The sequence below is a fragment of the Xiphophorus couchianus genome, chromosome 22 (genome assembly GCF_001444195.1).
Source record: "Xiphophorus couchianus chromosome 22, X_couchianus-1.0, whole genome shotgun sequence".
NCBI lineage: Eukaryota > Metazoa > Chordata > Actinopteri > Cyprinodontiformes > Poeciliidae > Xiphophorus > Xiphophorus couchianus.
The window spans coordinates 13,879,598-13,906,446 of record NC_040249.1 but is presented as its reverse complement, the minus strand read 5'-3'; the positions used below and the strand labels follow the sequence as shown (position 1 = coordinate 13,906,446).

Sequence of the window (26,849 nt, the reverse complement as noted above, 5' to 3'; positions counted from 1 at the left end):
TCAGCCATTTCAGCCAGTCTGCGATCAGTTTCCACATGTTATGGACAGATTTTTGGGAATATTTGTCTTCCCACCAGCTGTTGCATGAATGATGAATTTTTTACTGAAGGGTAAGGGCACATTTCCAAAAATAATGATAATTTTATAATTTTACAGTTTATTGCATCCAATGTAGTCTTACAGCAGCAGTGTACTTTGTGATCTGTGTTCACCTCACTTTATGCTAAAATAAGTTTTATTAATTGTATAATTTTCTGTGATGTTTAAGCCATTGATGCTGCAAATTAGATCCACTGTGAGCTGATAATTTATTTTTTGCCAACTCTGAGTTTCCTGTTCCCATCTACCCAGGTTACAGATTAAAGCCATGGAGGAGAAATTGATGTTGGAGGTTTTTAACATTTATTCACTAGAGAGTTAAGGAGTCAATGAACAGTCTGTTTGAAGTGATACATTAATAAGGTTAAAAAATGCTTTAGTGGCGCAGAGGTATTTAAACAAAAACATTCACTGAAGTGTCATATCGACACATTTTTATTTGCAGAAGTTACTGGTTTCTGTAACACTGTTAGAAATGAACAACAAGCTGAGAAATGTGTCTTGGTTGTCTGTGTTTGTCTACCCTACCGTTAGAAAAGATCAACATATTCCCTTTTAAAGTGTTCTTTTCTTTGTTACTTGAATCACTTTCTATCCAAACCGTTATCTAAACCCTTGACAACGTTGTTGTCTTTATTATTACCTAAAGTTAGCTTGACCTTTATTCAGCTACCTAGAGCCTCGAGCTTTGCTCCTTGTGATGCATGGAGAATCAATGGGATGCATTTTAAAAGTAAAATCAGTAGCAGTAACCAAGCAAACAAGCCAGTAAACAAAACAGTTTTAGGGACAGTTATAAAACAAGAGAAGGTTTACTTCAACCTAACAAACAGAGACAAATACATTCTTATATTTAAATGTTTGCTTTTAGGTTGTTGAAATCAAAAATATCCTTTTTTAAAACTAGATATTTAGAGGTATTTAACTGATTAATAATAATATTAAAAAAACTTTTGTGATTTTAAAAACATCCAATGTAGATCAAGTTGTAAAATTTCATAACAAGTATTTCTTGTAGATTCCAGCTCTGAGTAGGTCAGATAAAGTCTATGTTGTGTTACTAATAGGCCTTCACAATTATATTGCATTTATGTGGCTGTTTTTACATCAGATTGTGCAATGTACCATAATTATTGCAAAGTTTGGGATTCAATAAAAATATAATTTTAAAATATACCGGAATCTCACTGCAATAGATCTTCACATCTGGCACAGATTACAATCCAAGAGAGTGCTGAAAGCACACATGAGAGAGACAGAAGGGAGGGAAATGTGGATGTATTGTGACCAATATCAATGTGTTCTTTTTGTATCACCATCTCATGGTTTTCACATATAATGCAGCCCTACTTACCCAAGAGTTACGTTAATCCTGTTGCTTATATGTGTTTATCTTTCCTTTTTGTCAGTTCAAGGAATTGTTGAACAGATTTTTAATTTAAATTTATTTCAATAACTGGAGAAATTGGCAAAATTAAAAATTTTAGACCCATGAAGTTCTACACTGTATATAAAGAAACCATAGACTTTGAGACTTCTTTGATTGAATGCAGATCGCAAATAGTTCTTCATGATTCAGTTGCTGAAATAACACATACTTATGCAGTTTTGTGTGTTAATAATACACCTACTAGTGTTGAGAAGTAAGGCAGGTTTCTTGGACAAAAGATTGAAAATTTTGGGAATGGGTTAAAGGAATGGCTTCTTAGGCACACACAACAGCCATGTTGTATTTTAAATGGGAGCATGCTGTTCTAGCTGAGCCTGCTGGGTAGGCTGTCAAACATGAAGGGACCATTTAAGTTTCACAACAGTGGATTTTGCTCTGTCATCAGAGTAGATTAAATGGATCAGTCAGTAATTTTTGTTTTCCATTTTTTAGATGGTGTTTGGTCTCTTAAACACCACGTTTTCGTAATTAAGAGCAGCAAGCTATATTTGTTTTTCTGTTGTCAAAACCCAAATTAGTAAGTAATTGCTTGTGATGGTTGGTACAGCTATATAATTATAGTGTGCACTTATAATATTTATTTCTTCAAAGTTTTCCCTAAACATTAAACTGTCTAATTTCTCAAAAAAAGAGAAAACTAAACTAAAAAAAATACAGATTTTCTTTTGTTTTCTTTTTGCTTAGTAGCAAAATTGATCAAATCTTGATGTCCAAACACCATTAGCCGTTGTTCGTGTAGCTCTAAATATTCTGCTGTGTTGTAGGGTGTGGTCTGCAAGAGTCTCTGAGGCTGTGCTGACTGTAAATTCATTTATTCTGCATTATCAGCTAACAGACCACTGAAGATTCTTAAAGAAAATGTTGATATGACTGAACCAAGTTTTTAATACCTTTATAATCACATGCAGTGGGGAGTTAGATAATATTCTGCTTTTTTCTGCACAGTCACTGCCTTTGTCCAGCCTCCTGGGCTCAGCCCTGCCCCTCTGCTCTCCGTTGACAGCCCACTCATCACATTCACATGGCCCACTGGCCCACACATAGACTGCAGGTCTCCTCTGTGAAGCCTGTCTACTATTGAACAAAAGATACATTGTTTTTATGGGGGCATTGTCCAAGACTTGTGTCCTGCTTAGTTGGGTGAACCTCTTTGTTAGGACGTTTTATTACCATTTAAAACTAAATGAATTTAGGTATACTTTTAAGATAGGCAGAACCAGCACAGCAGGTAATGTCTCATCTGAGTCTCTGATATTCCCAATTACTGAAGACTAGCTCACTTTATATTCAGGACATGTAATAAGGAGGTGGAGTGAGGCTCAGACTAAACCTTATTTTGCAGACGGTCAAATTAATGGTTATAAATACAGCATAATTGTTGGAACTTGCAGTACTTCCTGAAAGGTGACATCATCTGGGAGGTCACTCCTGGCATTGCCCAGTGGAGTTTTGACTCTAAATCTCCCTCAGACATAGACGTAAATCCCAGGGGCTTTGGGGAGGTCCGGACCCCTCCAGTAAATACTTATAGCAAAAGACATGTAAACATTTTATTTACTTTCACTGCTCAATAAGAAGAAACACATTAACAATAAAAATCAGACTGCAGTGTGTTATTTTATTACTTTGACTGAATCATGATAAGCTGCCTTATTAGCAAAACTGCTACACTGCTTTCATAGACGTAAGCTTTTTTTATTACAGGTAGCAAACATCTCATTTATATTTAACGCTTTAACTTTTAGTTAATTAGAAGAGTTTGAAAAGGGAGGGAGGGGCTGAGCAAGTGGACCCAACTCTGTGTGTGGGAGCTGAGGATAGAAGAGAGAACGGATAGAAATTTACAAAAAGTTATGCCTTTATTTCTCACTGTCTTCAACGTAGAGCCTTTAAAACCGCAAAATAAAATTTGAATATTTTTCTATATAAACTCTCGTGGTTTAAGTGCTACCTTTAAATTATGATTCTTCCCAGATATTCATTTCTATCTACTTATTTGTTCTTCGTCACCCATGACATGCCAAAACTTAACAAGGATTAAGTTATAATTTAAATAGGCCATAACTTGTATTGGGAGACATTTCACTAAATCAATGTTTACGAGGAATTTCATTAAGAGCAGTTACTCATTAAAGCTTTTTTATTTAGAACCTTAAATTTTTGTAAAGGTGTAGCAGAGATTAGATCAGTGAGATTGAACAAAACTCATACCTAAGCAACATTTGAATTTTAGTTTTACTTTTCTGCAGGCTGCTTACTGAGAATAAAACATGTTTGATGTGCATTACTAATCATTATTGGTCCTGCAGCTTGAATGCGGTTTAAAAAGTTTTTAAACCATTTTATGTTACATTTCAATGGAACTTCGCCGACCCCCCCCCAAAATTGCTCTTAAGAAATTTTACTGTTATGGTGCCCCCCAATAATGAGATGGGATTTATGCTCTTGCCCTCAGAGAACAGGAAACAAAAATAAAATGAGAGCATCTGCCATTCAACCAGTGGTGGATCCTGCACTACACTTACTCAAAGATGTATTTATACAGAAACATTGATCAGGCATAACATTATGACTACCAGGCTAATGGTAACAGCTTTGGCGAGCACATCACACATGTTCAGTTGGCTTGAGATATGAGTAGTTGGTGGACAAGTGATGTGAACATATCAAACTCATTGTTTGGCTCCTGAAGGTGTCCCTGAGCCAATTTGTGCTTTGTGCTAGGGCAAATTACCCTGCTGACTGAGACCTCAGCCGTCAGGGACCAGCATGACCAGTCTGTCACTTTGCAGCCTCGCAACCAACAAACTGTGATGCACTGTGTATTATAACACCTAAACAACTTAGCTCTTGTCACACTCACTCAAATTCTTAAGCCTTCCCTTTCTTCCCCAACAAGTCAACTGTGAGAACAGGTTAATCACCTGTTTTCTAATGTATTTCTCCCACTAAAGGGTGCAAACATAAAGAAATTATTAGTCAAAGATCACAATGTCATTCCTGATCAGTATGCATATTTTATAGTCATGGCGAAAAAAAACTATGGATAGTTGGTTAGATTTACCTTGGTTTGCACAAGCGGTGGATTAGGTTTAACAAAGAATGAACATATAAAATCAGTGTGTTTATTATAATTGCTGATCATAATATACCTCAGTTCTGACTGGAAACAGCGAATGCAGGACAACTTTGTTGTTGCGGACAACCTCGTCCGCTTATTCCTTCTCAGTAATTTTACAATAGCATCATGAACTGGTTCTATTTAACTGTTCTATCCAAAATACCCAATATATTTACCTTTAAAAAGGTTAGATGTTCTGATCTTGCAGAATACAACACAACTGTATCCCTGTGATGTTGTATAGAAGGTTATATAAACTATGCCTGCACTGCAGTCCCATGCAGTTGCATCATATTAATGCCCGAGAATGATGCATGCTCGCTGTTGTATTTGTATGCTGTCATGGTGATGGGAAGACAAGTATGACTGAGCCTCATACCACAGCTCTGTTTAGCTCCTCTTACATGAGATCATCTTGTGAGTCTCCGTCCCTCCCCTGACTCATGCTCTGCAGCCTTCCCTCTCCAGCACCACCCACCTTCTCTGTCCAGAGAGACTGACAAACTGACTTCCTTTCTTTACTTTTATGATAGATGGCCAACAAACGTGTTGAAGCATCTATTTTTGTCTGCTAAATTAGGAAGTTTGTTTTGAGAAGTATGTGAGATTTTTCTTTTAATTGGATTTAAAACCTAAATCTGGACGAAAACAAAACATCAAACAGATTAAACAAATGCTGTTCTGGCATGTTATGAATGAACTTATTGTTGCAGTTGTGTGAAATTGCATCCTACTGGTGCTTTTGGCTTAGTAGGATTAAAAATGACAGAAATGTGAATAAGCAGTTATCTTCATTCAACTTTCAACATGGTTTATATGTGTGGGTGCCAAAATGAGTTTGAACTTGAGATTGTACTCTGACTTTAAAAGTCAGGCTTCCAAATATTTCTGTGAGGAATGCCAAAATTTTAAAAATTCACACAATTTGAACACCCCATTGTAAATTTTGAGAGGCTTGAGAACATAAAGGAGTAAGTCTTTATGTTTACTGATCACCTAAATGAGAGTATTTTACTTTAAAATGGCACCTTTACATCTGCACATATGAGGGTTAATGATGACTTTGTGTTGGTACTCAAGTGTGATGTTCAGACAGCCGTGTTTATTGCATCTTTCCAATCCTACAGTTATCCTTTAAAACTTATTTTTGAAGTTCAGGCAATATTTATGCTTTAAATAGAGTAGAGTATTTGCAGTCATTATTGGACATTGTAAAGTTTTTTTTCTTATTTTTTCTCTCCAGCAATGGAAAAAAACAAATACTCCCTTGGCTGTTTTGAATACTGACAACTTGTTTCAATTACAGAGCTGTTCCAGTTACATAGTTGTGATGCTGCCCTACCTTTTTGAGAAGACTGCAGTTTCTCACTCACAAGGAATGTCAGAAATGTATCGACAAGTATCTCACCATCACTATCAGTCTTGTGCTTGTTGTTAAAAGTTGAACAGAAATACTTTTTTGCCACTTTTAAAAATGTGATGAAGTAGTCATAAGGTGAAAGTCAGAATGTGTTTGCTAGTTACTGGTACCAAAGTGTATGTAGGTTCATATAAGATGTGAGAGAGTTTGCTGAATGGACCAGGGTTTTATTCTGCTGTTTAAAAGATTTCATAAAGGCGTGTTCCAACCTCCTCATACTAGTGCTGCATAAAGCCAGTTGCTTATGCATCTTCTCTTGGTTCCTTAAAAGACAAATTTGGTTAGCTTATACAGTAGAAAATGGCTTAATTCAATTTTTAAACTGTCCAGCACAGTAGTTATTTCAAACATATGTACGTTTTTCATTATCTAAACACAACAAATACATTTGATTACAGATTTTGGCTCAATAATACTTGGCAAATCTTTGTCCTTACCCTTGACATTAATGTAAAAAGCTTTAGTTTAGTCTGTATGGTTTTACTTCCCTGTCACACAAGGTCAAGAGGATTATGGAGGCTGGATTTTGATTGCAGTGACTTTTGGATTCAGTTCTGCTCAGACTGTGAGGATTTTTAACACAGAGATGCCAAGTGCTGTTAAAAAGACATCAATTTATCTTCTATCCTATTAAACAAGCCTGCATACCCCTACGTTCTGCAGGTTTAGAGTACAACATACGAAACATATGTAATTGTATTAAGCTTTATTATAGAGTGAATAGTCTGCAATCATGGTTCAAAACAGGCTTTCAACCATTTTTTTCTCCTTTCAGTTATACAAGCATGACTCTCCTTCAGTTTTTCATAGTGCACATTAGGAAATGAAGGATGTCACCTAAGTGGCAGAGATTATGTGGCTTGCAGTTGGAGGGGCAGCATAGTTTAGGGTTGTGTTTATTTATAGCCATGTACATGTGCTTTTGCTACAAATAAGTGTCTGAGGCAGCCAGTTTGAATGCTGTGGTAGTCTCTCAGGAGGGGCTGTATCTACATTGACTATTAGCAGCAAATATTCAGCCAAATATGATCTATAATTTGTATGCAAAAGCTTGGATAAAACTGTCTCCTGCAACATTTTATGTTGGTTGTTATTATGAGCACTTCCATAATAGTGTGCTTCCCCCTTGCTTTAGCAAAAACACCCACAACATCCATTCCACTTGACCCCTGAAGGTGTGTTGTGTTACCTGGTGCCAAGTTGTTAGCAGCAGGTTTCTTAATGTCTCATAAGTGGTGAGGTCAGCCATCATGTATGGCTGTAGTCCTCAATCAACCATTCATGAAGCATTTTCTTCTTTGAATCGCTGCATCATTTTCTGGCGAAAGGGAATACCTTTTTCCTATCCACTGCCAGTAGAACCAACAAAGGGCTTGTGATCATCACAGCTGAACCACAGAGCAATGGAAGATGTGGTCCTAATTTGTTTACATCACATATATGGCCAGGAGCATCTGTGCTGCTTATCTGGTCAAAACATGGCATCAGAACTTGCTATGGCAAGAAAGCAAACTGGCAGAAACAGTGTGATGCTTTGGGCGATGTTCTGCTAGGAGACCTTGGTTTATGCCACCTATGGAAATATCCCTTGACATGTACCACCATTCTAAGCATTGTTGGAGATCATGTGCTAATATTGTGAAAGAAATTGTGATTTCAATTTAAGCGATACAAAATAAATGATATCTTTAAGATACTAATTGTATTCAGTATTGATATTTCACTTTGGCACAGAGTTTTGCACAAATGTGTTGCAAACAAACAGATACTTAACCTCCCCCTTTCACCTGAACACAGATTTGCTGACTCAAACTGTGCACCCCTACAGGAAGTTAAACACCAACCTTTTACTTCCAGAGAAGAAGAAAAGTTACAATCCTCTTTGGTCAAAAGGCAAAAGCAAAAGTGTAGTTTGGGGGTATTTTTCCTATGAGGGAGACGGACAGGAAAAGGCTAAGGATGTTGATAAGCTCTTAAGTAATTAGTGTAGCAGTGTTGGCCACAAAGAAGAGTACCATTACAGACTTGGTAAATCATCTTAAAAAACCCACACTGTAAAGATAATGAGGAGTTAAAAAAGGACAATAATTATGATATATGGCACAAGTTAATGTTTTTTGTTTGGAGATTGGTGACCTCTTGATAGCCCCATTTTTAAAATGGGGCTATCAATTCTATAATCTGTGTGATAAAGGTGCTGAGGTTGTGTAATAACAGATAATTATGGGAATGATCACATTACTTCTCACCTTGGTACTGTTTTTTATCATATCTTTGTTGTTGTTAGTTTGATATGGTCCCCATTCTGTCCACTTCATGGTCAAACATTAAATGACCTTTAATGATTTTTAGAATTACCAAGGATCCTGCTTTTTATTCTTAGAAGATCCTCCAGAGGGCACCACAATATAAATCTTCCTTGAATATTTTTCTTGGAAGCGCAGGTCAACTCTTCTTCATTTTTTCTGCTCCAAAATATATTACTTTCAGACATTCATGGTGGAAATAATAATGATAAAAAATCTGTTACTGTTATGCTATCTCATACCAGCTGATGTATCTGTGTTTGTCATGAATCTATCAGTGTGCGTGTATGTGTGTGTGTGTGTTATCAGTGAATTGTCAACATATGAAGTATGGTAATCATTACTGTCTGGCTCTTCGATGATTTCTTTTTCTGACCTGACCTTTGCTCTGAGCTGGGCAGTTTCCTGGAATACGTAAGCAACTTGTCTATGTTATTTCCTTTTTTGGATGAATTTGTATGTAATGCAGTGTATGAGTTGGTGTCCTTCTTCAGTCTGAGCAGCTTTCCCCATCTGTGATTCAACTACACGATGATGTAAGGATCAGCGATGACACAGCAGAACCTCTGAATGTCTGCCTTTTTCCTTAGATATCTTATATTTTCTTGAGCTTTAGCAATTTTTGGTATTTTATTGGTGATGTTACTATCTAACCCTCAGTTTAATTGACTTTATTGTAACATAAAATTTACATCGGATTCGATTTCATTTGTTATCAAAATCAAATAAGCATCATAACTTATAAGTTTAAAGTATTTTATCTGAAGATTAATCTAATACTTTAAATTATACTTAAAAAGAAGAATAGATTTATTTTTAGGGATATCAACTGATTAAAATATTTAATTGCGATTAATGCATGTGAGGGTCAAAAAGTACGGAATCTCGTGCCTTAAAAAAATGAACAGTAGTAAAAGGAATTTGCCTTAACTCGTGATTAACAACCCTTATTTTTACATTCTTAAAAAAATGGTAACCACAAAGTTTTTTACAGGTCATAGAGATATAAGGCACATATATTACTAGACAGTATCTGCTTATTGTTAGACTCAACTACAGTAAATTAAGTTTGATATTGTAGCAGAAAAAAAAATATTTTCCACCACAACATACACTAATGTTTATCGGACATTATTTTACTCCTAAGCTATACTATTTATTGACAAAATTAGAATCAGACTTGGAGTAGTTTTTCTTTAAGTATTTGGATGATTCTTACCCTAAATTTAAGAAAAAATTGTTTCACAGATGTGCTTTGGAAAATTACTTTTGCTTTTCTAAAAGCCTAACGTTAATTTTGAGGAAAAAAGTGTCTGGAGAGGCAAAAAGGTTGAAACTCCAGGTTTGGTTCCACAATTTTTTGGGGAATCAACCATGTACGTTTTTTATTCATTGTTCTGCCACCTGAACTCCCCTCGCTTCAACAGTGGATCAATCTGCTATTGCACACTAGCTGTCTCTATTACATCTAGTGTGGCTGAGGCCTCATGGTACTGACTTTCTAGGATGTCTCCAAGCTTTTCTCTTTTGATTTGGAATCAGGTTATTTAAGGTTAAACCCCCCAAAAATAAATAAATAAATAAAAGTCTTGTAGAATATTTGAATATGGCAGGAAAGTGGGCTCTGCTTACAGATGAAAATTGGTTGGTTCATGTTACAGTGACATAATGTGACACTGAAATATTTCATCTTCTACTTGACATTTTTTATTCAGAATAATTGTCACACCACTTCACTTTCCAATTCCCAGTGCCTCTTACTCATAGACTATTTTTAGATGAACTAAATGGAAAAATCTGTGGAGGATAGAGTACCAGAACACTTAAAGTACCCTTGTCGTACATTTTCTTTGGTTTATGACCGTTTTGAAGGATTTTCTATGTGATAGTAGCTTTTTCACTTTGAATTTGAATAGTGCAATGAAAGCTACAATAATTTCTGTAGCTTAACATGAATATTTCTAACATTTACAAAAAGTCGGCATCCATTTATAAAGATCTTTGGCTCAATAAAGTAGTTGGTTCATTTTTAAAAGCAATCGTCTGTTAGAAATGAACAATGGATATTTTTAAATCTTATCATCTGTTTTGGTTGTTTTCATATCTTATCAATCAGGTGGTTGATTTGTATTTTCCTGGATGTTTTTAGATGACTGTGATGATTAAAAAAACACAAACAACTGCACCAGACAGCTAATTTTGTTTAATCCTTTATTTTCTTGCTTAAAAATTAATTATATAATAATTAATATGCTGAGTTAACTCACTATATTATGGTGAGTTGAAATCATCCTGGCACTAAAAATGGATGCATTTGTAAAAATCTTTCTTTCTTCACTACCTTGACGAGCTGCTGCTAGATAAACACCAAACCGCATGGAAACTCAAAATAGCATGTAGCCATGGAAAACCTGACAGGACTCGCTCTGGATCCTTGATGAGAGAGGGAGTTGCAGCTCCCTCGGAGGCTGTTGGGCAGAAAGGGAAGCTCGGAGAGACTAAAGCAGCTTCTCTGGTCGTTCATTTACACAACATTTGTCTAACTGGACCACTATCCTGCTGTCTGCCGGTCGGAAACTGCCACACAGGATGAAGTACCTGCTTGAAACTGAAAGGGATCACAGAGCACATCTGGTAACTCTCATGTGCTGCATGGGTCAGTACTTATGTTACAGTTTTCTTAAATGATTGGGTTCGTCAGTGTTTGCTCATTAATGATTGTTCTGATCTGCCTGAGTAAAACTTATAGTGTAATCTACCGTGGAGACTTAGAAAGGTATTTGGTAATCTGCTGTTGGTCCTGTTGTTAGGGTTCAGGAAATATTTCTCCGAAACCGCTGATGGTGGTAGTTATGAGACAAACGTGAGCTGGCTGACAGTTGTTGCCTTTATTAATATCGGCATGTACATGTGTTTTTTCTTCTTCTTTTTTTTTTTTGTTTTGCATTCACTAAAGATTACTCTGAGGAGAGTGTATGCAAACGTGTAAGCACTGGAATAAGTCACATGCTGTGGTGTCTGGCCAGGACTTGACGTTTGCAGGAACAAAATAGATACTTGAATTTGAAGATACCAGTTTGCGTTTTTCCTAAAATGCCTTTGCTTTTACAATGGTGTTGTCATTGTCACAGGGTGATGTCAGTCTGGTTGGTATGGCGATGCAAACAACAACAATAACAAATAAAACATTGTGGTGCTTTTGACAGCTTGTAGCTGAGAGCCTCTGGGAAATCACAAACTTCATTTGTGTTACTGTAACACTTTCCCGTCCTCAAAAGTTCCAGGATTGCTTCATGTCTTCTTTTGAAAAGCAAGAGTCCTTTTTTTCTGCATCATTTGTTTATATTTTTTAACTTGAATTGTGGTCATTTGTTTTTGTTTTTTCAGGACTATGTTCTTACTCTTTTTGTTAACTTGTTTTGTTACAAATGTTAGAAAGAAAGCGATTGATTTTGGTGATAGAATTATTTGCAGTGTTAACTTTTTCACATGTTTTTTACATAAACCGAATATTTAGTATATATCACAATACTTTTAATGATCAACTAACTAGTCTATAGAAGATTATTAGAAGACCTTAGTGAACAATCAGCATAATTTGAGCAGGGGAAGACACTGTATAGGTCAGGAATAAATTTGTGGAGAAATTCAGATTTAGCTTATAAAACGACATCAGAAGCTTTAACCATGTCATGGATCACTGTTCAGTCCATCATATGAAAAATTATCAATTGTGACATAATTGCAAACCTACCAAGAAATGACTTAAAGTCTGTCTTTAAAAATCTTGAAGATCATTTACGATTTTCCTTCAGCTTCACGTTTACAAATAATTCTACATTTGAAAAAAAAAAAAAAAAAAACCAGTAGAAAGTATTGAGTTTTGTGGTTTTGAAGTGACAACAGGGATTTCATGTTTGTTTATGTAACTGGTTACCTTGGTTTATGTTATTTTTGTTTTTAATGTTATTAGTGCAGTGTTGACCTCTGTCCCTTTTCAATGCCTTGTCAATATAAAACTGACAGGGTTAATCTAGAAATAGAAGAATTTGCTTAAAAAATTAAGCTGTAAAACTTTGAAATCCCCCAAACTAAGGAAAATGTTTGTAGCATATCTTACAACCACACTTTTGTAGCATGCAGTGATTCACCCATCCTTTGTAATCGTTTCTGCTACAATAAAATACATACTAACCTATTAATTTAGATAACATACATTGCTTGGAGGAGTTTCAGTCTTGATGGATTTTGCAAAAACAAATGTGCCTAAACAACTGGAGAAGAAAACAATTAATGTTGTGATATTTTTCCTTTTTGTAGATGAAAGAGACAGAGTGCAGAAAAAGACCTTTACAAAATGGATAAATCAGCATCTATTCAAGGTAAGACATGTTATCTGGCAGTAGTTTGCAAATGTTTGCTTATAAAAACTGATAGTATCTGAAAACTGTGCTGGTTATATGTTGGGCTAGTCTTTTTTTCTGTCACATTTATCAAAACCATTTTCATGTAACATACACAGTAAATCATTTATTGCTAGTTTTTTATTAGGTCCTAACATGTTAACATTCCTCCTGAGACGTTATTAAAGCTTGCTGAAAGTCATTTAGGAAGACATGTGTGGCTGCTCTGTAGCAGCAACAGGTTTTCTTTTGTTGAAAGGTAAATTTGAAATGCGTACTATGTAGTTTCATCAGTGTTTGGAATTTAATGAAACACTTAAGACAATAGACAAGCATGGACATGTCTCATCTGTCACGCCTTTTGGAATATGAAGGATATGAAAATGTTTGTATATGTGTTTCAGATATCAGATGGAATGACTCACTGCCATCTCTTAAATGAGATTTATCTGAGTTGACTTTTATTGTTTGATTTACCTGTTAAAGAAAAATAAAATTGTTAATGTTGAAGGAATTTTATTGGTTGCAATTTGACTGCTGTGAATTGCATGTAAAGCCTTACAGAAAAACAGAAACTTTGATGATCTTTGCTAATTAATTTAGCACGATGACACCAGTTTTGGTTCTGCAAATTAGAAAAACCATGCAGGAAATCATTGTGTTGGATGTATGTGTGCATGCAGTGTGTTGCAAAAGTATTTGTAGCTGAATTTAATCAGTTTGTCACACTTTATCCTCAAGCCTTTTTGTATTTGAGTGGTATTTTAAAGAATTCATCAAAAGAGTAGAGGAAATTGTGGAGGAGAAGGAAAAAATCTGATACACTGCAGCATAAATACAAATGAAAGTCACATTTTCAGATTTGCTTTGTGGTTTGGGGTCAATGTGGGAAACTTAAAATGGGAAAAACGTAAAGAGATATGAAGTCTTTTAAAAAGTACTGGACATTAATACATATTTACAGTATCCACATGGGGCTTTACAACTGAACAAAATACAATTCGTTAGAAGTACACAACAGTTATAAACACAATACTGACATGCAGTCATTAGCAAAAGGAAGTACACCTTGTGTAAAACTGAGAGTTTTATGTATCAGACATGAAACCAAAATGTAGAAACTGTCATAAACTAAATACACCTCTAGTACTTAAATCATTTTAGAACCTGTAGGAACCAGATAATTTTTAACTCCTTTTATGGAGAACCCTGGCATTAAAGGAGGATATACTTTCTTTTTTCCATTACAGTATGACAAGAAAGAATGCTAGGATGAAGTTCCTCTTACAAATGTTAAACAGGTAAATAGGTTTTCCCTAGTTTAGCTCCTTTTCCTTAGAAGCCTATATTGTTTTTCACATTGCAGTTTCTCATGTTCTGTTTGCTTTAGCCCTATTCTCTCCCTGTAATTGAATGGCATTGTTAGAAACTAATTAATTCAACAGGAAGGAAACATATATATAAACTTTTGTATTAAAATTCAAGGCCAGAATGTCAAAAGAAGAATAAAAGCTGAGCAGATATTTTTTTTTTTTTTATCAGAAAAGAGATTCTGTCACTTCTCTGTCTTTTGGTTTAAAGTTTTATTTTCAGGTTAAAAAGTGATTTGATTTCATAACTAATTAAACCAATGTGTTTTAATATGTAGGTAAATATTAAAGCGTAAATGCTGATCTTGTATTACCAGATAAAAACAAATAACAGCAAATATGGTCCACTAAACACATTGAGCACAGTGACCTATCAGTGTCCAAAGGTTCAGTCTGAGAAAGGCGGGCTGTTTGTGCTACTCCATCAAGAATACTTTACAGAGTATCTGCAGTATGACCTGGGAAACAGTAAATCTCTTGAACAAAGCATAGTTAGGCACAATTTAAATATTTTTTTAAATATTAACTTGTATGATGTTATTTTTTCTCTCTGAAATATTAACTTGTATTTTGCCCCCTACTCAGCATTTTAAAAATGTACAGTATCCGTGGGACAAATTATAACCCACTGCTTTGTACCACCTGTAGCATGAAAAAAACTCATTACACTTTGTCATAATAAGTCATGCAGCTCTGATGGCCTTTTAGTCTCTTATCTCCAGCTTAATGCAGACATTACTGTGAAAAAACTGCAAAAATGCTGACTCTGTTATTCATTTTAAAAGACAGTAGAAAGAGTTCAGCTTAGGATCAGAGTCTGCAGTGTACTTTCAGTTCTACCAGTCTAATGATTTTATGACTCTTGGATCAAATTTTACACAACAAGACTGTTAGCGTCCTTTCGTCATTATTTAAGGCAGATTGACAGTGGTGAACAGAACCATTTGCCATTTTGTTTTTGGAAGAATGCTCGAGGCTCATAGAAGCTGTTAGTTCCAGTTCTTGCTTTATGAATCACTTACTGCAGTGCAGTAAGTGATGTAAATCTTGACACAATCTTGGCAGAAAAAACAATGAAATAATGTTTCCTGATGAAATTACCTCCTTTGAATTACGTATGGATTAGAAATTGCATACCAAAGTAAAAAAGTTTGACAACCTTTTTAAAGTTCCTACCCTCGCGACCCGACCCCGGATAAGTGGAAGAAAATGGATGGATGGATGGATGAAAACCATTTTTATTTTACTTTAATTAAGGTGCATCATTTTTACATGTATTTTCAGAAATATTGATTTTTTTTCTTTGTATGTTTTAGCAGTATGGAGTGTCAAACACGCCACAATTCAGAAAAAGCAATTTAAAAATATATAAAAAAGCATAGGTTTTTCTTACCTGCTAACGTGACTCATCAAGACCATTAGTTAGGAATAAGTCTGCTGCAATCAAGATGATTGACCTATTGTGTACTTGCAATGCTGGTGACCACAACAGTTGAAATAATTTATTTGTGCAGCTCATTCATTTAAACCGCTAATCATAGTCAATTGACACATTAATGCATTTGGTTAGTCTAACTGTCAATCACACATCTTTTTATTTTGAATTCTGGTACTTTTGTCTCTTCATACTAAGGGCCTCACATGTAGTCAATGAGGAATTAGAGGTGCCAAGTTATAGGTTAAGATTTTCTTCGCTGACTCAATAATGCAAACATACTGATCTATTCTGGCTCCACAGCTGTGGTTGCTATCAGGGAATAAAGTCCTAAAAGTCCTGTGTTAAAGCAGGTCAATGGGCAGCTGACTGATTTCAAGGGGATGCTATTTAGGCCAGGGAGGACAGAGTCTCTGACTGCGGTTGTTTAGCACCTCTCTTAAGTTGCTAGATGAAGTGTCACACTGATAACCTTGGAAGACTTTAATGACAAATGCTTCTCTGCATACTTTTGTTATTGGCTTTACCGTCAGGACAATTTGGAAGCTTTTAATTATGTATTTGAACTGTTCTATTTTCAGTATTGAAAATGGTGATGTAACTATTTAACAGAGTTTTAAAAGCATGTAAAAAAGTGCCAAAGATTGATTTTATTGTAAATTTTCAGCAAAATTTACACAGGGTAAGAATGTTGAAATAAAGGTTCAAACGTACACAAACAGCATTTGGATAAATATCTCTTAGCAAGTCACAGAAAAAAAACCCTCTCTTTTCTGTAGCCTTCAGCAAACTTCTGGTATAATAATCTTTTTGTTAGAAATGGTAATGCTAATTTGTTTGGTTTCCAGACATGATTCCAGATTTCAAGAACATTTCATGAATTTTAATATGTTTGAGTTAATGAGATTGTGAGTTGTTGGTAAATGTATTAAAATAAATATATGTGTGTGTAGAAATAATGTCTTTCTAAACTTCTCGGATAATATAAAGTAGAAAAGTTCAGTAATAATAAAGAAACTTGTAGCTGAAATTGTATTATTTTGCATAAGAATGTGTGAACTTTAAACAAATAAATTCTATATCACATGTAGTCTATAAAATAAATTCAAAATGTGAATAAACAGCAGCAGCAGGACAGTAATTTGGTCAACTTTCAGACATTTTATCTTCCTTTTTGCTTCTGCAGGTACGAAAGCACATAAATGACCTGTATGAAGACTTACGAGATGGACATAACCTGATCTCACTGTTGGAGGTTTTGTCTGGAGATACACTGGTGAGTTTGTGCTTTTTATTTTATATGCTTCATAAAAAGACAAGGGCTCAGATTTACATGGAATAAAATCTGATTGGCTCACCTGAAATTGGATTTTGATATTGAAGTTAGTGCCACTTTGAAAGAGATCAGTCAGATAACCCAGACACAAACAAGATATCTAGAGATCTTGTCATACAGCACAGACTATCCTACATTTTCAGTGTGGTTGCTTTGGTACTTTCTTTTTGCTCTTATGTAACTTTAACTTAGTGAAGAGGAAAATCCTGGGATTTTAATCCCTGTAATCAGCTTTTCTGCTCCATCCACTAAAGTAAACTAAAAAAAAATCGACTTTTTTCATCATCAACATCAAATATTAAATGCTTTTTTAAAATCTAACATATTAACATAAAATTGCTGAATTAATTACATGACCCTTGTTTCTAAATGTTGCTTTGTTTGTTTTTGTAAATGATTGGACTGAAATTGTGTTATTGTCCTTGATATTTAATACAAAAGCCTAATTTCTTTCCTTGTGAGGTATACAGTATTACCCAATGCTCTGTTTAGCGTTCGCTTTTGCACAGCAAAACACTAGAAGTGTATTTTTTATAAAAAGATCAACAAAACCTATTTAAGAGAAAGTTGTTAATGTTGTATGGAATGCATAGACACCCAACAGCGATCTCAAGGTCAAGGTAGTACAACATTAGTGTTAATGGATCACAGAAAGTTTGGATAACCTAATTTCAGAGTGTAGACAAACACAATTCTCCTGAAGGGTGAATTGTGTTGTGGGTGAATTGTGTCTGAGGGTGAGCAGGGTTTCTGTAGGTTGTACAGTAGACCAACAGAAGTGTAGAAACCACTGTACTTTTTAAATGTTTTCTACTACCAGAAAAAACTGTTTACTATTTTCTTAAAAATATAAGAACTATACTAGAAGAGAGGTCTGTGTACTATTTTTTTTTTTGTTGAATTTGGAGCCTAAGTGTTTGCAGTTTGTTTCTCTGTAAACCAGAATTTTTCAGGAATTTTTTTTCGCTCTATACTGTTTCTATAAAAACAATATGGAGCGGAAACTATAATAATAAAAATAAATAAACATCATTACAAAAAAAAAAGATCAAAGTGTCTGCTTTCCAATTCAAATTTAATAATAGTTAATGGACTTTTTGTATTTCTATAATGTAATAATTTGCATCTGTTGACAAAATTGAAAATTGAAAAAGGATTTATAGTGAAAGTCATATGTAATTTGTGAAGGTTCTGATTATACACAGAATTCTAACTATGATAATTCTGCTGATTAATTTTTTAAATATGTCTAAAACTCTATTTGCCTACGTCAGTGTATGAGACTTTCATGTTATCATTTCTTTCATTCATCCTAATACTGGCACCCCCCTCTTACATTAGTGTTACGTTCATCCTCTAAGCACCTGTTTGTTTTTTCTGTTTATTTCCTACTATTCCTCATCCCCCTCTGTCCATTCTTTGACTGGATTCTGTCCATTGTCCAACTTTCCTATGATTTGGTGGCTGTGTGTGTGTGTGTGTCCATGTCTTCCTTTTCTTCCCTATGTGTTGCCTTTTCGGTGATAAAGCAAAGGGAGCGTGATTTTCTGAAGACGTTGCGGTTGGTGAGTGGGAGAGAAGCATGTGCGGTTGAGCAGCATGGAGACACGGTGGATGATGATGATGATGATGATGATAAGGGGGTACGTGTGGCTTGCACCCTTAAAATAGCCCACTAATTCAGCTCATGTTGTGGCATTTGAGTAGAAGCATAGAAATATTCATACAATAGGGTTTCTTTTCTTACAGGTAGTTATTTCTCCAGCTGATAATGACATTATTTGGCCATTGTTGAACATATTTTCCTTTTTTCCACATTGTTTTAAGGCACTTTTGCTTTGGGACTTTTTTTGATGAAGACATAATGGAATTATGTTTAAATTTTATGCTGCAATAAAAATAATGCATAGCTTTTCTTGGGACCATTCACATCAGTTCTTTACAAAAACTGCAACACACGATCAGCCACACCCATTTATAAAAAGCATTCTAAAAGTTTTCACATCCACATCACTATCTGCACACATCATGAAGTCATACAGTTAATTCTGTCTGAACTTCGATGATGATTAATTTTTGTCTTTGCCTTTAAATTGTGGATTTGGAAATATTTAGCTGCTGAAGCTCTCTGAATAGCCACCACTAAAAAATTTTTTTTTTTAGTGCCGTTGCTTTACTACAGAAAGGGACAGGATGGCTGGATGCAGTTCAAGCCTTTCACTGCTGCTTCTGCTGCTGCATCCTGGCTCGAATGCATTTTCCATTTCATTACCTCATCGTGCTGTGGCCCGTAGCCATTCATGAGCATTTGCCACAGAAGATCATAATACAGCACTATATAATCATTGGTGGCACTGAGATCCAAATGGATCTTAATTTATTTCTTTCATTCATTTTGGCTTTAAGAGTTGCTTTTCCTTTTGGTTTTGAGATTTGATTTGTTTTGAACTAATCTATGTGGCTTGAATAGATGGAAAATGTTCAGCACACGGGTGGTTCACCACACTTTATTCAGAGTATGCACACAATTTGAGTGGATTTGAAATGGCAACAATTGTTGTGGATTCTATGTCTGTCAGTTGTCTGTTCTTTTACTTTTGTTTACCTCTTCAGATGTGGGGGTAAGATGCATGTTCTGTGTCATTTGTTTTTTTACCTAATCATTTTCCCACCTATTCCCTGATGTTAAGTATCTGAATAAGCATACAGCTGTTCTTTCCTATTTATCTCCACAGCCTCGGGAGAGAGGACGGATGCGCTTCCACAGACTCCAAAATGTACAAATAGCTCTGGATTATTTAAAGAGGCGACAGGTAAAGGACTTGGTCATGGTCATTCTAAGGTTTTTGTTCTATCTTGTAATTGAAAAAGACCATAAAGAAAATATCTCTTTATAGCATTCTCTTCTTATGAATGATCAATAATTATTTATGATGGCAGCAAAGGGAATGCTATATCATACATGTAAGAGAGGAATAGTTGCAATGCAGTAATAATACTTTAAGAGGAAAACTTAACTGCTGAGCTGACATTTTAAGCTACCTCATTTTGTTTCATTTTAAGCTACCTTTCATTTTCAACTTGATCAGAATGGTTAGCATAACTAATAGAATAACGTCATTCCCTTAAAGAATGTAAACATCAACTTTAACTTTGAGACTTCTAAAAGCTTGTCAGCATTTTCTCTTCCAGTACAGTTTTGACAGACAGAGGTTGAACCTTAAAGGTGAATTCACTGATTTGACAAAAAATTCCCACGCCAGGTCTGACTGGATCTTTATAATTTGAGTGTTCTTCCTTTAGTAATAGCAACCACACTAAAAAGTGTTGAGGTTAGATTGACCAGTGAGTGCTTAGGTATGGTGTTTTACTGCCTGGAAAAGGACGGAATTTTGAGATTTTGTCCAGCTGACCAGTCAGCTGATTTCAGTCATCAGCCGACACAGATTTAGATTTAAATTATTAACATTCAGCAGAGAAGGTAGTTTTTGCTAGGAAATTAGACAGGCATCTCTCAAAAGATAGGAAAACAGTGTAAGAAGAGAGCAAACATTTTTGTATCTCTTTATTTATATTTGCTGATGAACACCAGGTCTTTGAGGTTGGAAGTCCTCCTTCCTATCACCCTCATCTTTAGCTCCTCCCACAGATTTTTGAGCAGATTCAAGTCAAAACTCAGACTAGGGCTTTCCAAAAATGTTATTACATTGAGACAGAAGAAACATGTTCATAAAATTTACAAATAACTTTAAACCTAAAATGTAAAAAACCCTAAAACCTAAAATGCTAAAATAAGCAGCTTATGTGTGCAGATCTGTTATATTTTGGGATTGTTAGCCATTTCCTCATGCATAGACACTGGCAACAAAGAGATGCACATTACTTAGTAACAACTGATGTGTTCATTTGTTTCATTTCTTTTGTAATTCCCTATGATAAATTAAATTCATTTTAGCTGCTCTAAACAGAAATGATACCATTGAATTTGTGCAGACTAAAATTTCCAGCAGAGAGAGTTTAAAGCTCTCTGGTTGCATCCCCTCCCCCTCGGCTGTACGTAGGGTGTACAGATGAACACAGCCTCATTGAGCTGTAGCCAGATGTGACGTACAGCCACAAACAATGGATTCATGCAAGACCACAGATGAGATAATGTATTATTCCAGCTAACTTAGAAACAAAATGTGTTTGTGCAGTGTTGTTACTGATAAAGTAATTTAGCTATTAAAACTTCTTTAGATCTGCCTTTCCCAGTGTGGCGTGATTACAGCTTTATAGTTAAACAAGGCTGTCAGGAACTAATGATGGCTCTTCATAAACCCAGACAGTGTAGACTTTGCTCTACTTCAATTTGAGAGACAGCTCTAAAGGCTCATCACTTTCTGATTCTGGTATGTGGTAATGTCCTTGCAAGTTTATATAATTCCCCTAGGTAAAGTCATTATTGAACAGAGTTCACCTGAAATGTAACCATTCAGAACTGTTAGACTAGGGTGCCACCTAGTGGTGGTTGTTGTACATGACCAGGAAAAGTTAGCAAAACAGAGTTGCAGTCATTTTGTGTGTGATTATTACAACTAATAAACATATAAAGAGGTGTTGTACTGATTGTAGATCTTATATCTCTAGGTCAAACTTGTAAATATAAGGAACGATGACATCACTGATGGAAATCCAAAGCTAACCTTGGGATTGATCTGGACCATTATTTTGCACTTTCAGGTTAGTGATGCAACTCATTCTGTAGTAACGCAGCTTTATTTCTTTCAGTGATTCTTTTATCTCTTATTAATGAACTCATGGCCTCATTAATGAAAAAAAAAACACTACATTGGTGAACTATTGGACTTCTTGAAGTTCTTTTTAATGTTTCATCACATTTGAAGCTGCTAATTTAATTCATTTGAATTTCATGTAATAGTCCTTAAAAAATGCATATAATTATAAGTTAAAGTTGGTAAAGTACTTCGTAAAGGTGCCTTTTTCTGTAAACATCGGTTTGCAAGTCTTTATATTTAGTTCGGCACATTGACTAGGCCTTTCTCACAGATTAATATAGTTTGAGCTAAACCATTCTATTTTAACTCTGGCTGTGTGTTTAGGGATGGTGGCTATTCTCTACAGGAATTAAGCATTTTGCAGCCTGTAACACATTTTACTTCAAGATTGCTGGCTTTTTTTTTTCTTTTAATTTTTTTCCCCGTCAGTACTTGAGGTGCAATTCTCCAGAGGTCAGATGATAGGTATTTTGTGAAGTCAGAGAAAATGGGATGGGGTAAAAAAATTCTTGCCACACCTTTCAGATTTTTATTTACAGAGAATTTTAAAAATTATGAGTCATTTTTTTTTAACTTTAGAACTGTACACTAATTTTTGTTGATCAAAACAAAAATTAGTGTTTTTGAATATGTTGGAGTCTGTAGTTGTAAAGAGATAAATAAAAATGTACATTTACAAAGAGCTACTTTAGGAAGATCTCTAGTTCTAAATTACCTTTTTTTTTTAAAAAAAAAAGTTCTTTAATTATACAAAACATCTCTACATTCAAATAGACTAAGCAAATGAAAAGTCATATTCATTGTTTAATTTATATTTTCTGAAATCTGCCTTTCATCTCTAAGAAAAACAACAACTCTGTTTTGTACCTATTGATACATGCAATCGTTTCAGCCATTTTGTGTTATTTTTGAGGAGCTCTAAGTATTCTGTGCACTCTAAACTCTAAATTGAGGTATGGTGCTGTAGATCCTCAGTTTTCTCCTAAAAAATGTTCCCCCTGGGAATACTCAATCACTCTAATGCTGTTACATAAATCATCTCACACGAACATCCACATGCCCAGTGAGGAAATTCTTCCTTTCATGTTTACTTCAATTCTCTCCCACTTTGAGACAGTATGGTTTTTAAAGCTTCATAATTTTGAATCAGGGATATAATTACTTTAAATCAATATGTCATTTATACTTTGAGCCTGTGTTTATTTTCTGATCTTAAGGAGAGTATTAGTGCACATCCAATTGCTCTGTAGCGCCTGAATGAACAGAGTGAAAGCAGCATATTGAATTTTGCCTGGACTCAGACAAGCTGACAGGTAGCGTCCATGAAGTTGCCAACACCTGCCGCTGTCCGTCTCACGCAAGCCCCGGAGCGTTTGGCGGTGCGGCACAGGACTTGTTTCTTCTTGCTCTGCAAGGACATCTGGGTACCTGATGGGTTCAAATGTCGAACTTCATTCAAGCTGCACACCTTTGTCTTTTATTAAAAAACTCAGCTGACAGAAAACTGACAGGTGTCAACAGAAGGAATTTTATAATAAATGCTTTATTTTTACTATGTTTGACAGAGGAATCCAAGATTAACCTCTTCACCTGAGGACAAGATTTTTTATTTTTTTGGGGGGAACTTTGTGTTCATGCTCATCTTACTGCTCGAGGCTAATTTTAAAAACTTACATAAGTTTTGTTTCACATTTTCAACTTTCTACTTCATACCAAGTTAGCTTTTTTCACTTGTAAAGTTTGTGTTTTAGTCTTGTCTGAGCAGGAATGTGGACAGTTCTGTAACAAAGCATCTAAAGGTGTACTCTAAGATACTGCATTTCTATGTGGCAATCCTACTGTTTTGAGTCTGGCTGCTGCCATGGTACCTCTGTAGCACTTTACTAACGTCAGGGGTTTTAGGAGATTGTGTGACTTCCTTGTTTATTTTGCCCTGATTATGTCACTGCTTCGCTCTGCAATGCATTTGCTTTCTCATTATGCAGCTAGCTTGATGAGTCACTTTCATTTTACTCTTATTAAAACTCTGTCACTGACGAAGAATGCTGCAACCGGAACAGCAAGTCTTGCTGCATATCATTAACTTATAATTAACTGGTATCTGGAGAGATAAGCTAATAATACAAAACAAATAGGATCCGATCTGCTTTTATGCTACATCTTTAGAAGAAGGACTGTTATTTGGACTGTACTTAGTGTCCGGTGACTGTGACCTCTGGAGAAATTTCAATATTATGCTTCACATGGACATATAGTAATTTTTAGATTTACCCTGATGCTCATTACATGTTGCCAGACAGTTCTAGTAGCTCTAATGGTTTTATAAAGTGAGTTACTTCCTGATCAGACTATTAGTCACTTTCAAAACTGTTAATTGTAATGTTTGCTTTGTCTACCGGAACTCACCCCCAATCTCTCTTCTGGCACAGCTATCGTGATTTTATCGATAAACAAAGTGAAGTGAAATGACTTTTTGTCCAGCTGGGATTTGCTTCAGCTTCTCATGCTCTTTTAGTACCATCCTGTTTTTCAATTATCCATCCTGCTCTTCTGAGACTCTCTCTGGTTCATGAGGCCACGGTTTCTGTGCAAAAGCATAATTTGTCACTTTTGCTTCACAGTATGTTGTCACTGTTTTAAAGAAATGTAGAAACAGCTGTTGTTTGTGGAATTATTCTTGGGAAACAAAAGCAGACTAGCCAGATTTAAACTGGTTCGTCCACAAGTCTCTTTCATTCTCGGCCAGCTGAGTGCCAGAAGCACGTGGGCCACGTTTGCGTGTGCATTTATGGTGTTTGCGCCGGATTAGCAAAGCTGGGAAAATGTTTCAAAGGTCAGCAAAGACTGTAGTGTAAGAGGAGAGAACACGGAAGAGGCGCAGCGTGAGAAAAGGCTGACCAGTTCTCAGCAGGAAGTTTAAAGGACGAAGTAGACTCCTCTGAGTGCAGAGCTTCTTGTCTCGCTGCCGGACTGCAGCTGCTTTTGTATGTTCCTCTGCTCTAGTTATCTAATGGCTTTCCATCAGAGGGATAATGCTTCTATAGACTGAGAGATAGCTCACTGGATGTTTAAATCCCTCTGCTGTTTGGGGTTCTGGCACTGTCGATGGAAAAGTATTCAAAGATCTGAGAGCAATGGGAAACATCTCTAGCTGTGTTCGGGGACCTAAAGAAGAATGCTATGTTGACCCCAAGAAAGCTCCATTAAGTCCTGGATCTAAAGAGCTCAGAGGTCGTCAATATTTTCAGAGAAAAAAGAGGAAATCAGAAGATTTAAAGCCTAATGGACCAAGTAGGAGTTCCCCAGGTGAATCCATTGGAAGCAGTACTGTCTGCAATAGTTCTGAGCTTCAAGATGACTCAGAAGACAACTCTAAGCGAAACCAAACAGAGATTAGTAAACTCTCCCAGGTGGAGAACCAACTAACCAGGCAAGATAGTCTCAGTAAAGGTGTATATATTGGAGAGGTACCAGTTATTGTCCTAAGAGGTGATGGTAATCCACCTCTTGACACAAGGATGGCATGTAGGTTGGAGAGTTTGTCTACAGACATTGGAAATAATCACAGCTGCAGGAATGCTGTTGAAGGAAAGCACCATGGAGTTAGTGCAAACCCCAAGAATGTCTCGGCCAAAGACGGTCTGCCTGTAAAGAAGCTCCTGCAGTGCCAACTGAGACGGGCTGTTAGCTTCGGAGCGGTGGAGCATATGTTACAAACTCTGAAGGGCAATGACATACCTGGGAGCGAGGAGATGTTTGCAAAGATCATATGTGGGTCTCAAGCACACAGAAGGAGGAGACATAGGACCTACACCTGCCCTGGTTACATCGAGCCTGCTCCAGCTCCTGCCAAGTCTGTTTCCACCCAACGCAAGGTAAAAGGAGAGTGTGCTATAAATAGTTACCATGGGGGTGATTCAGGGCAGGGTGAAAAAGCGGTGCACCTGAACAGTGATGGTGTCAGTTTATAATCAGGTGGCACTACTGCTACATTAAAAATGTACCTTCTTCATTGCCAAACATGATTTTAGATTTCTTGTAGATGGTCAAAATTGGCACACATTGGTGGGTTCAACGTATGTTGATTGATTTATTTCCTGTGGAATCGAGATCTGAATACAATAAGAATGTACTTTTTTTTTTAGCTACTCCTCAACTTTACCTGGACATATTTGGGATCTTGGTCATTTTGGAACAGTATTCCATGACTCTACAGTAGATTCACATCCTGCATGCTATTTGGCTCTATTTATGAGCTCCTCAGAGTGTTGAAGTTATCGTGTCCTTAGACGAAACTGCCCACGACACATTAGGTTTTCACCTCTGGTTCCCTGTAGGAGTGGTGATTTTCAGGTCATACTCACCCGTTTTTTTCTTCTAAACACAGCAAGATAAGTTGAAAATAAAGAACTTGCACGTGGTATTATCTAAACTCAGCACTTTATCCCAATCTTTCTCTAAATACTTTAGTTATATTCTCTGACAGATTTAAGTTAAGCTTGTCTAAAGCTGCATGATATGGAAACAATATTTGATAATGTTGTCGAATTTGATAATGATATGATAAGTCTACAGATTTGGTTGTCTTTCTGTTTTTGCGTTCAATGCAAACATACATAACATGATGCTTCTTATGGACTTAATCACCTTATGACGATTTTTCCTTCTTTACCATTCTCATGCTGCATTGAACCATAAGTGCCGTCAAGCATAGTTTACACTAGTAACTATAGAAAAGTTACTTGTATTTGACACCCTGAATGCTGGGCACTTAAACAAGCTGCTCTTATATTATTAATAGTGTGTGCAGTAATGTCTATACATTGTAGTATGATGTGTTATCAAAGGTGATCTTGGTTGCTGTGGTCCCAGTATTATCCTTTAACAGATCTTTGGTTTTGACTGTTGTGGAAACGTTGAAATGGAAGAATAACAAAGTGAACAGGTGTGCTGTTTATAATTGTCACATGGAGATAAAGAAAAACTGTGTTGTTTGAAGGGGGGTCAAGTACTTATTGTATAATTTGTGTATAATATACTATGATGCTTGTTTAATACTCTGCCTCTCAAATTTCAAGTGAAGCTACTATAAAAGTTAAATTGTTTCTTTTACTCAAATTAAGAAATGTAC

The 26,849-nt window shown here is 35.8% G+C and overlaps 1 protein-coding gene across 6 annotated transcripts in view; it reads left to right on the top strand.

Annotated features, from left to right (window-relative positions):
* The window catches only part of dst (dystonin), a 113,304-nt gene that overhangs the window by 12,395 nt on the left and 74,060 nt on the right, over positions 1-26,849 (top strand). For 3 of the 6 annotated variants that reach the window (XM_028006944.1, XM_028006946.1, XM_028006950.1), the window contains 5 exons: positions 12,717-12,778; positions 16,791-16,880; positions 18,470-18,583; positions 19,676-19,753; positions 21,570-21,662. In XM_028006944.1, the coding sequence (XP_027862745.1) occupies positions 12,717-12,778; positions 16,791-16,880; positions 18,470-18,583; positions 19,676-19,753; positions 21,570-21,662 (437 nt within the window). Of the gene's footprint in view, positions 1-24; positions 111-10,866; positions 11,053-12,716; positions 12,779-16,790; positions 16,881-18,469; positions 18,584-19,675; positions 19,754-21,569; positions 21,663-24,558; positions 25,594-26,849 lie in introns of those variants that run through there. The other 3 variants (XM_028006948.1, XM_028006947.1, XM_028006945.1) reach the window with 3 other exon arrangements.